At 43.6% G+C, this 11,237-nt stretch overlaps 2 protein-coding genes across 3 annotated transcripts; both read left to right on the top strand.

Moving 5' to 3' along the window:
- The first annotated feature begins 19 nt into the window (after positions 1 to 19).
- LOC109742996 (acetolactate synthase small subunit 1, chloroplastic) lies at positions 20 to 5,907 on the top strand. 2 transcript variants are annotated; one of them, XM_020302092.3, is made up of 12 exons: positions 20 to 325; positions 474 to 687; positions 2,147 to 2,230; positions 2,341 to 2,409; positions 2,508 to 2,591; positions 2,710 to 2,865; positions 3,479 to 3,565; positions 3,838 to 3,942; positions 4,018 to 4,140; positions 4,222 to 4,374; positions 4,756 to 4,821; positions 5,522 to 5,907. In XM_020302092.3, exons 1-12 carry the CDS (start codon positions 138 to 140, stop codon positions 5,603 to 5,605), a joined length of 1,413 nt encoding a protein of 470 aa, XP_020157681.1. In that variant the 5' UTR covers positions 20 to 137; the 3' UTR covers positions 5,606 to 5,907. The 2 variants fall into 2 exon arrangements, with proteins under 2 accessions (XP_020157681.1, XP_020157680.1); XM_020302091.4 differs by having other exon boundaries at positions 25 to 325; positions 462 to 687.
- Positions 5,908 to 10,316: 4,409 nt separating this feature from the next.
- Positions 10,317 to 11,237, top strand: LOC120966474 (uncharacterized). Its single transcript, XM_040392546.3, has 2 exons — positions 10,317 to 10,557; positions 10,882 to 11,237. The coding sequence occupies exons 1-2, from the start codon at positions 10,435 to 10,437 to the stop codon at positions 10,969 to 10,971; spliced, it is 213 nt and encodes a 70-aa protein (XP_040248480.1). The 5' UTR covers positions 10,317 to 10,434; the 3' UTR covers positions 10,972 to 11,237.

Below are 11,237 nucleotides of genomic sequence, written 5' to 3' on the forward strand. Positions count from 1 at the left end.
GCCGCAAGCCACGCGCGGCGGGGGTCAGTTTCGTAATTCTCCCCCTCATAAACCCTACTTTGCTGTTAAACCAACACACTGTCCTGTCCCGTCCCGCACTTCCCGATAGCCACCAACTTCGCCCTCGACAACCATCCATGTCCGTCGCCACCGCCCACCACCTCCGCCCGTCGCCACCGGCGGCCCGCGACCGCCTCCCCGGGTGCGCCGCGCGCGCCTCCTCCTTCCGGCCCCTGCGCCGCCGCGGAGTCGCCGCGGGGGCGACCGCCGGCGGCGAGGCGACCGCCGCCGTGTCGGCGGTCAACACGAGCGCCAAGAGGGATCCGTAAGCGCCTCTCCCCGCCGCAATGCGACGCGGTCTCCGTTTCTGATGCTTCGCGCATGAATCCCCTCTTGCCGCGCCCGGTGTTCCCCGCTGCGCGCGTTACTCTTTTGAGCTGACTTTTGATGGGAGTTGCTAGCCGGGACTGCAGGGTGCGGCGCCACACGATTTCGGTCTTCGTCGGGGACGAGAGCGGCATGATAAACAGGATCGCCGGGGTCTTCGCCAGGAGAGGCTACAACATCGAGTCGCTCGCCGTGGGGCTCAACAAGGACAAGGCGCTCTTCACAATCGTCGTCTCCGGGACGGATAGGGTGCTCAAGCAAGTCATTGAGCAGCTCAATAAGCTCGTCAACGTCTTGAATGTGAGTCCGCAGTTCCAAATTTTGAACCAGTTTATTACCCCGTATATGGTTCGGACGAGGACAACATTTGGATTTCATGCCACTTGGTTTCAACAGCCTTCAGAAGATTTCACTGACTTCAAATTTTTCTTTCAGCTCTAGCAATATAGTACTCCCTCTGTAAACAAATATAAGAGCGTTTAGGTCACTAAAGTAGTGATCTAAACACTCTTATATTTCTTTACGGAGGGAGTACAGTATAAAGTGCCAGAGCATAGCAGTTTCTAATTTAGTCATAAACACCTTAGCCGTATTCTGCGGTACCCCATTCCTGTATATCTTACAAGGTGTACACACATACATGCTTACTGAACCAAAGACCTAGGCATAGCATGGTAGTACAAGGCCCTGTGATACTGTGTTGTAAAACCAGTACTCCATTAGAGAGTTGAAAAAAAGTAGTATTCCTTTACAGTATGCAAGAAAAGGTAAATTTATGTGATATTAGTCTTTAAACGTGTAACAAAAAAAAACTCGACTGGTGGGGGGAAGACCGCCCCCATGGCTTTGCACTAAGAAGAATCTCTTATATTTCTTTATGGAGGGAGTACAGTATAAAGTGCTAGAGCATAGCAGTTTCTAATTTAGTCATAAACACCTTAGCCGTATTCTGTGGTAATACTCCATTCCATTATAATCACAGCTTCAATAGTCATTTCGACATCAGATAAAAGCTCTTTTTGTGATATTAGTCTTTAAACGTGCAACCAAAAAAAAACGTGACTGGTGGGGCTTTGCACTAAGAAGAATCTCTTCCTGGCCCGGTCAAGAAAAGGCCCTGAGGGCCGGCTGCCCGGACGCGCCACATGTGGGCCCTTAAACGTGTAATCAGTTGATAATTTTGCAACAAAAAGTGTAAGTTGAGAAATTTACTCTTATGTCTATACAGATGTGTCCTGGTTGTGTAGTGTGTTGTAAATTTTGTTTGTATGTAAGGAAATACTGTTACTTTGATCACTGCTGTACCTTGTCTTCTGTGATGTCGAGCATACATTCACATGGTTATAATCCAAGTAATGAGCAGTTTGTATGTTTGGTAAAAATCACTGTGTTGCATGGAATCAGGAGTATTAAGTTGTTTCCATATAACCTTATCATAATTGTTATACTGAAGATGCTTAAAAAGAAAGGACTCACAGATGGAAAAATTTATTCTGCCATTGTGCACATACAGGATATCCAAAGAAAACAGCTATTCTAACAAATCTAAGCTGATTTCATATCACCTTGCATAATTGTCTGTTGTCTGCTTATCGTTCCTACCATCTAGATGAATTAAATAGTGTGATGTGATGTTTTCCTTTTTATCCCAAGCATTGGTATGTTCCTGGTTTGCAGATTTCTTTTCTTATTGCATGTTGTTCTGTGATCATATAAATGTTTGTTAATATATATCGTATTTGAATCCAATAAATTGCAGGTTGAAGATCTATCCAAGGAGCCTCAGGTTGAACGAGAGCTCATGCTTATAAAACTCAATGTTGAACCAGATCAACGTGCTGACGTAAGATGCTGTTGACTTGTATCTGCATAGTCACTGAATTAGTATATTGGTACTTCCATACACAGTTGCAACAATACTCTTAATGTGCTGTTTCTTCTCATGGTTGATAGGTCATGTTTGTAGCTAATGTTTTCAGAGCGAAAGTTGTTGATATTTCTGAGAACAGCCTAACTCTGGAGGTAAAAACTCTTGATCTCCAACAGTTCTACATATGGTATATGTGTTCCTTGTTTTATGCCGGGTGAAGCCTTTGATGCTTATTTGATCAATGCTGTAGGTAACTGGAGATCCTGGGAAAATCGTTGCGGCACAAAGGAACCTAAGGAAATTTGGGATCGAAGAAATTTGTCGAACGGGAAAAGTATTTTCTGAATCATTTGCTGCCTACATGCATGGGCATATTTTTCTGAATCATTTGCTGCCTACGCCCACGGGCATATTTTCTTCATTAGCTAATTTTTATCTCCCAACATTGTTAGATTGCTTTGAGGCGTGAAAAGATCGGAGCAGCTGCTCGTTTCTGGGGGTTTTCTGCTGCTTCTTACCCAGACCTTGTAGAAGCATCGCGCAAAAATCCTCTTACCTCTGTGAATAAGACGGTTAATGGCAGTTTTGATCAATCATCCAGTGCCGGGGTATGTTTCTGTGCTTATATGACTAACTCCATGTTTGTTGCCCATTTCCTCTTGTTCTTCTTGTCCTGTTGTAACCGTTATAAAAGGGGCCGTGTAGGCTTTAGGAGTACCTGTAAGGACACTGCTGTTTGCAGATTAAATACTTGGTAAGCTATGCTTGAGAGATGCCTCTTGTGTGTGGATAATGCAAGAAAGATTTTCAGGTGCAAGAAAAGAAAGATCTTGCGAACTGGTATATCTTTAAGAGTTATTTAATGCAAACAAATGCAACTAAACTTCTTTGCCACCAGTAGAAATCCCAGTGTAGCCATCGCTCCATAAGTGATTCTTTTTAGAGAAAAATTAATTTGTATACCTGGTTATAGGAAATCAAAAAATAGAAAGAATAGTAGAGTTCATACAGCGAAACTGTGGAGACCTGCATTCATATAAAACTGAAGACCACACTTAGGAATCACCACAAAGACTTTAAATGTGCAACCGAAGCAACATAACTGAGTAAAATATTTCCAGACTTGCAGTAAACATCTGAGATACACTATTACAGTATGTATGTCTATTGCTACTGATTCTTATAAGATGTGGTTGTTTTGACTTTGAACTGTGTGTGCAGGGTGATGTTTATCCTGTGGAACCTTATGAGAGCTTGTCCATGAACCAAGTACTTGATGCCCATTGGGGTGTTCTTGATGATGAAGATGTAAGTTCAAAGAATTCCAGTTTTGCAAAAGAAACATCATTTGTTTTTTAATTAAAATGACCTATAGTCTGCATGCACTGTTTATTCAAAGCTGGATCTAATTCTATTTTGACTGCAGTGTGTTCTCATTTTGCATCTTCATTTATTTTGCAAACGTCAAATATAAGCGAAGGCCTCTGTAGCTTTAAGCATCACAGTGCTTAATCGACATGATAATATGTGCTGTAGTAATGGTGCAGCTTCTAAGCTAATGATGACTTTGTTTGGTACAGTCAAACGGGCTTCGCTCACATACTCTCTCCATCCTTGTGAATGATTGTCCTGGTGTCCTCAACATTATAACAGGGGTCTTTGCTCGCAGGGGGTACAGTATACAGGTTTGTCAAAACTTCTGTTTATTTTTGTTGTGTATGGGCCAGGCTTGTTATCAATGAGACCGTACTACTGCCCAGAGCCTTGCTGTTGGCCCAGCTGAAAAGGAAGGCATTTCACGTATTACAACAGTTGTTCCTGGAACTGATGAATCCATTGAGAAGTTAGTTCAGCAGCTTTACAAGCTTATCGATGTACATAAGGTAAATGACATGCAATTTGTTAGATCAATCATTTGTGCTAGCAAATACTTTGGGCTAATGCAAAACATGTGACCATTCCAGGTTGATGATTTGACTGACTTACCTTTTGCCGAAAGAGAACTGATGGTTATCAAAGTATCTGGAAACACTGCTGCTCGGAGGGAGATACTAGATATTGGTAATATCTTCCGGGCAGAATGTGTGGATCTTTCTGATCACACAGTTACGCTACAGGTGAGCTTCTTTCATAGTTAGGTATCTGTCTGTCTGATGTTTTTTCTAACACACCATGCCCTGATTTGCTCTTTTATGGGAACAGTGATTTGGTAGTAAATATTTTGGGTTTCATCTCCATAAGAGTGGCTGAGTTTTCACGTTGGCTCGCCAAGCCTATCACAACCCTCCTCCTTTACCCGGGCTTGGGACCGGCTATGCTGAGACAACATAGACGGAGTTGTTGTTGTAGTGATTTGGTAGTAAACTAGTAACAGGATGAATTGTTGGCATAAAAAGATTGAATGTTTGACATGACTGCAACTATTATTCTGCTTTATGTAAGGCTATTTAATCACTGACAAAAACTCTTGCATAATTATACCTTCTGATACTTTGTAGCTCACTGGGGATCTTGACAAGATGGTTGCACTACAAAGACTGTTGGAGCCTTATGGCATATGTGAGGTATGTCGATTGTTTTCACCTCTTAGTTGTTGATTTCTTGTGAGTGGGAACAAGTAGTTCTAGATGAGCTTTTCAGTATTTTTCTTCCGTTTTGCTGCCCTATTGATGATGTGAAATAATGTGAATTTCATTCTTGTAAGTCGATTGTTATGTGATGGAATCTAAGTTTGCAAGTAATTTCTGTCCACGTATTTGAGCACGCATTCTTACCATGATAAATGCTTGGTATTGTTTGTCAACATACTCAGCAGTCAATTGGAGTTTATCAAAATAATTAATGGAAAACATTTCTACTAGATGTTAAGTTTTGTCTGCAGCCTGTGATGAGGATTTCAGGGTACAATTGTAGGTCCCTGGAACAACTTCGAGGCGATTCTGTGTCAGTTAGAGAAAGAAGGACAGTAGTGCATTCTATAAAGATAAACAATGGAAACATCTCTAGATGTTAAGACTAGTTTGCTGTCTGTGCTGAGGATTCAGGGCATGGCAGGACTTTTTTTTTTTGGCACAGAGTCATTTTCAATCATCTGGACATGCATTTATACCTGCAATATGATGTGCTAATGTTGTTCCTATGCTCCCTGGAACTATAAATCTTATGTTCCACATGTAACAGAATGATGTATTTGTGTTCAACCACTTTTTATTTCTTGAAAACTAACCGGATGCTTTCCTCTCTGTGGTGTTCCACACATGGCAGGTTGCGAGAACAGGCCGGGCGGCACTAATCCGTGAATCCAGGGTGGACTCCAAGTACCTCCGCGGCTACTCTCTTCCACTGTAATAAGAAGTCATGTGCAACGACGACCCAAGAAGGGTCACTTGGTTTTGGTTGAGCTGAGCAGAATGTGTAGGCAGCTCAGCTTTTCGTGCGGCTGTGGTCTTGTTTAGGATGACTTGTTTCCTCTGTGGTAATGTGTTGACTTGTCGAATAAATTGCTCTTGGTAGATGCAAGTCGAGGTTTGCCCATGTATTGCACCGACAAGCAGAATAAGTACATGCCTCCTTTTCTTGCTTTGCTTGTAATCTGTAACTGTCAGTTGGAACCATCTGCTAAAATGCACTCTTCAAGCGTTTGTGGTGTATCGCGTACTGAGTGAATAAGGGCGGTGATCTACCTTGTTGATGCCGGTTCGGGAGTAAGAAGACCGTCGCCCGCTAGGAACTTCAATGTGATTTTTTAAATTTTCCAGAGCCTGTTTGTACTGCGTGTTCGGCCGGGTAGCCACGAGCAAAGAGGTTATTCACATGGAGCTCGACATGTTGGCTTTGCTCCGGTACGAGCTCGACTGTCGCACGGCCTACACCTTCGTGGACCACTTCGCCAGGTACAGCAAAGGAGAACAAGACTTGGGAGGTTCGGCGGTTGGCGCGTTACCTCGCCCAGACAGCGCCTCCTCGACTACGGATGCCTGCCGTCGGCTATCGCAGCGTCGGCCTTCTTCCTCGCCAGGCTGACCCTCTCTCTACCCGACGGCCAGCCAAGCGCCGCAGTGGAACAAAGATTACGAGGAGCTGACTGGGTACAAGCACATGGACCTTTTTGACGAAAAGCAAATCAGCAGCATTTCATTGATGAAGAAGAAGACATTACAAAGCTCAAGATGAGCACACATCCAGACCTCATCGCTGGGATTCGATTTCTGCCTTGTACAGGATAAACCCAGATTCGATTGTCTATCCTTCAGTATACCGATGATACGATCATCTTTATGGAGCATGACTTGGCCAAAGCGAGAAATATGAAGCTAGTGTTATGCTTATTTGAACAATTGACCGGTTAAAGATTAACTTTCACAAAAGCGAATTGTTCTGCTTTGATAGAGCCAATGACGAACAAGAGGCATATAGGCAATTGTTTGGGTCCGAATTGGGGACTTTACCTTTTACGTACTTAGGTATACCAATCCACCATCGTAAGCTGACAAACAGAGAATGAAAGTGCATCGAGGACCGTTTTGAAAAGAAACTGAGTTGCTGGAAGGGCAAGCTCATGTCATACGGAGGCCGATTAATTCTGATTAACTCGGTTCTCACGAGTATGCCTATGTTTCTTTTGTCATTCTTCGAAGTCCCAATTGGAGTTAGGAAAAGACTGAACTTCTATCGATCACGATTTTTCTGGCAGAGCGATGAATTAAAAAGAAAATACCGACTCGCCAAATGGATATCATCTGTCGACCGAAAGACCAAGGGGGTCTTGGTATTGAGAATCTTGAGGTCAAGAACAAATGTCTTCTCAGCAAGTGGCTGTGGAAGTTATTGATTGAGACTGATGCCACTTGGGCGCATATCCTCCGTAACAAGTATCTTCACTCCAAAACTTTGACACAGGTGACAGCAAGGCCGACTGACTCACCTTTTTGAAAAGGGCTTATGAAAGTCAAATTAACCTTGTTTAATAGGACAAAGTTTATTATTGGCAACGGTGCTAGTACGTGATTCTGGGAGGATACTTGGCTCGGAGAGACCCCCCTTGCCATTCAATACCCGTCTCTGTATCGTATTGTTCAACGACGTGAGGCGTTCGTTGCAACGGTACTTCAATCCAACCCCCTTAATATTCAGTTCAGAAGGACGCTTGTTGGCAATCATTGGGAAGAATGGCTCCATTTAATAAGTAGACTGATGGAGGTTCAGCTATCTCAACAACCCGATAAATTACGCTGGAAGCTTACTAGGTCTGGAGAGTTTACTGTTAAATCAATGCATGTTGATGTTATCAATTCAAGCTCGATTCCTAGTTCCAAACATGTTTGGGCTGTCAAAGTTCCTTTGAAAATCAAAGTGTTTATGTGATTTGTCCATAAACAAGTAATATTAACCAAGGACAATTTGGCAAAGCGTAATTGGACAGGACCTACTAGGTGTAGTTTCCGTGATCGGGATGAAACCATCAAACAACTTTTTCTTGATTGCCCGTTAGCCAAAGTCCTATGGCGGACAGTCCATATTGCATTTAATATTACTCCACCGAGTTCTGTCAACACGTTATTTGGAACGTAGCTTAACGGGATAGAGCCCGAAACAGCGAGACATATTCGCGTAGGAGTTTGTGCTTTATTGTGGGCAGTCTGGAACTGCAGAAATGAATTGATTTTTAACAGAACAACAAATATTCATTTTTTGCAGGTTATTTTCTGAGCCACTGCGTTGATCCGTATGTGGTCGCTACTCACTCCGACGGAGGCCAGGGAGCGTTTGGTTACTGGATCTATCCGCTGGGAGATGGTAGCACGGGATATCTTCAACCGGTTTGGATGGTGGTCATGTAATATGATAGACAATTAGTTTACCTGTCTCTCTTATGCCAGCCGGTTGTGGCTTTTTATGGCCAGTTTGTTTTTGGCCCTTTTGGCTCTTTGTGAGCTCTCTTTTATTTTCGTTCTGAGACTCTAAGACCTTGTTGAACCTATTTATTTTTTAATAAGTTGGTTGTATGCATCGTTCTGATGCAGAGGCCGGGGAGTCCCCCTTTTCGAAAAAAACAAAAAAAGGATAAACCCAGATCCTCGTTTCCTGATCTTGCCATTGCAGTACCTATATAGCTTGCGCTGAGCTGCCTGTAGGAGAACAGTAGAGAGAATTAGAGAACAAACTTTAGGGGGTGTGCAACCGTTGTTTATCCCTGCTGTGTGGAAACTTGTTGTGCCACCCAAAATACATGTCTTCCTCGCAAAGTAATGACTAGAGATAACCTTAGAAAGAGGCACATCATTAAGCCTCTAGACTGTGCATATTGTGCAGAGAATGAAACCAACTTCCACTTATTCTTTGAGTGTATAGTAGCCAGGAGTATATGGTCCTTTCTTGGTGAATTCTTCCAAACACGGATAGGCACAGATTTTGAATCTGTTGCACGTTTCTAGGTTTCTAACAAGAAAAACTCTGCATTAAATACCATTAGTTTTGTTGTCCTGTGGTGTTTGTGGAAACATAGGAACTCTATAATTTTTAACAATACCATTTGGACTTCTATTACCCAGATTTGGGGTTTGATTATCAGAATGCTCAAATTCTGGGTTGTCCTATCTCCGGAAGCAGGGAAAGCAAAGCTGGAGGAATTCCTGAGCTCTCTGACAAGCTTCGTTCGGCAACCCCTGCGGATCCTGAGTGGCTGACAATGAGGAAGAATGAGGTCGATTCTCGCTGGAGTAAGCTGAGAATCTCGGGGGAGGACAACGGCTTCCAATCCTGGGCCAAGAAAAGAGACTCGATGGACAAGGACGCCACAAGCAGCCCGGTGTCAACTCTCATGCCTTGCTGGTTGCCGCAAGCTACCTTGGCGCCGCCCTTCAAGTTCAGGAGATCTGGAGCCCCGGTCATGATGTGATGGAGCTTTCAAAAGATGCGTGTTGCTGTGTTTTACTCGCTGCCTTTTGTCCCACCCCCTCCTGACGCTTGTGTCGTACAAAAAAGGGTTTTAGTTTTCTCTGTAAGTTCGTTTGGACCTAGTAAATTTGCTGAACCCCACATGTTGGGTGTGGGTTCCCTCTTTTAGGTTTGTAATGGAAACGCTGAATACTGTATGTGATTTCATTCTGGCAATGGAATCAGGGAGAGACCTCCCTGTTCTTCTAAAAAAGAGCACTTGGATCTTGCCTTCCAATTGACATTCATATGCATGTGCATTTGGAGTTCCTGCGATGCAAAAGGAACTAAGTTTTGCCATGCTTGCTTGGTCTGAGTTGCGAGTTGCAACATGAATACATGCAGCGTAAATCTCAAGATTCACATTTGTACTGTTCTTTCAATGTGATTTACAACAATCAATATATACGCCTTTTCCCTAACTCGTATGTGTTTTCAACTAATTAAGGTTACACATGACTCATCAAAAAGAAATAAAAACAATATAATGATAAGGCTGCGTGTCTATTCAGTGTGCTCTCCTCTATACATGTCATTTTTAAAAATTTATTGATAATTTCATAACGATCGCATTGTTTTTCACCTTTTGCAACATGATTCCGTCAAGTTGCATAAGTGCATCTTGAGGCTGAACCATCCACAATAAGAGAGGACTTCTTGCTTGCATTACAATAGAGTGGTCGATCCATTTTCATAGTCTGATTGCTTGGGGGCCATTGATCTACGAGTGAAGAAGGGAGATATGGACAGATCTCGGAATAGCTTTATTGTTTGTGAGATACTCCCTCCGTCTCAAAATAAGTGTCTCAACTCTAGTACAACTTTGTACTGAAACTAGTACAAAGTTGAGACACTTATTTTAGGACGGATCTCGTGGAATAACGAAATTCTTCTATTACTCACATTTGAAGAACCCATTTTTTTAAATAGATTTTTTTAGGGAATTAAAAAAATAGATTTTAGAAAATAGATGAGAACCCAAAAATTTGTAAGCCATGTGGTTGGATATGGTGGCGAATGGAGGGGGAAAGGCCCACCCACAGCCCACAGGAACATGAGACGCGTAGCTAGGCCCACGATGACCCGCCAGACAGCGGAAGGGAAGGCAACAGGAGGATATTTCTTTCTCTCAAAAAAAGAAAGGAAAAAAGGGCAACGGGAGGATCGAGAAGGGGCGAGGGTGGTTGTTTGGACGGAGTTGGGGACTTGGGGGATCGATCGATCGGAGGAGGGGCGGCGGGATGACGCGGGGGAAGCAGAAGATCGACGCGCAGCGGAAGAGCGCGGAGAAGAACCAAAAGTCCAAGGGGTCGCAGCTCGAGGCCCGCGCCGTCGGCCTCAAGGTCGTCTGCCCAATCTGCAAGGTCAGCGCACGCGCTCTCTTCTTCCTCTTCCTAATCCCTACTATCTCGGCACGGATCTGAAGCCTCAGTCAGGGTCTCCATCCGCATCCGATCCCGTGCGCGCTGTCCTGTTCCCCTTTTGGGCTAGTAGTAATTCTGGGGCAGAGTAGATGATGGCGAGTAGCCGATCTGAATCCTGCAACCAGCATGATAAGATCATACGAATCAAGTTAGAAAACCGGATATACTCCTGCTAGCTTTACATGGATACATGTTCGTTCCTCGTGATTGATGCAGTGTCAACTTATGTACTGTATATAACATTACCTATATATGTGTGTGCAGGCGCAACTGGCCAACGAGAAGCAGTTGATTGATCACTATGGATCGAAGCATCCCAAGGAGAAACCTCCAGGTCCATCAAATGCAGAGTGACTGATGCGAAGCGGAAGCATGAGCTATACTTTGACTGTTTCTGAGGGTGTTCAATCTGCTCCACACTTGGACGACTTGAGCCTCAGCTTTACCCTATGTAATGCATGCATTTCCTCTTGTTCCAGGCAAGAACCTTGATGATGAGCATGTATTTGCCTTCTGTGAGCATCTTGTCGAACTGTCAGCATACCTTCAAACTGTATGTGGTGCAATCTTTGGATAAGAGAATGCTAAACTCTCAATTATGGCATTCTCCTGTTGCGCGA

This window comes from Aegilops tauschii, chromosome 6 (genome assembly GCF_002575655.3).
Source record: "Aegilops tauschii subsp. strangulata cultivar AL8/78 chromosome 6, Aet v6.0, whole genome shotgun sequence".
In the NCBI taxonomy this organism is placed as follows: domain Eukaryota; kingdom Viridiplantae; phylum Streptophyta; class Magnoliopsida; order Poales; family Poaceae; genus Aegilops; species Aegilops tauschii.

Bases quoted from the DNA above. Each gene is read 5' to 3' on its own strand.
- LOC109742996 (XM_020302091.4), top strand. From the start codon at position 138: ATGTCCGTCGCCACCGCCCACCACCTCCGCCCGTCGCCACCGGCGGCC. The intron at 2,592-2,709 runs GTATTTTCTGAA...CAACATTGTTAG, and splicing joins AAATTTGTCGAACGGGAAAA to ATTGCTTTGAGGCGTGAAAA. The intron at 4,822-5,521 runs GTATGTCGATTG...CACACATGGCAG, and splicing joins AGCCTTATGGCATATGTGAG to GTTGCGAGAACAGGCCGGGC.
- LOC120966474 (XM_040392546.3), top strand. From the start codon at position 10,435: ATGACGCGGGGGAAGCAGAAGATCGACGCGCAGCGGAAGAGCGCGGAG. The intron at 10,558-10,881 runs GTCAGCGCACGC...ATGTGTGTGCAG, and splicing joins TCGTCTGCCCAATCTGCAAG to GCGCAACTGGCCAACGAGAA.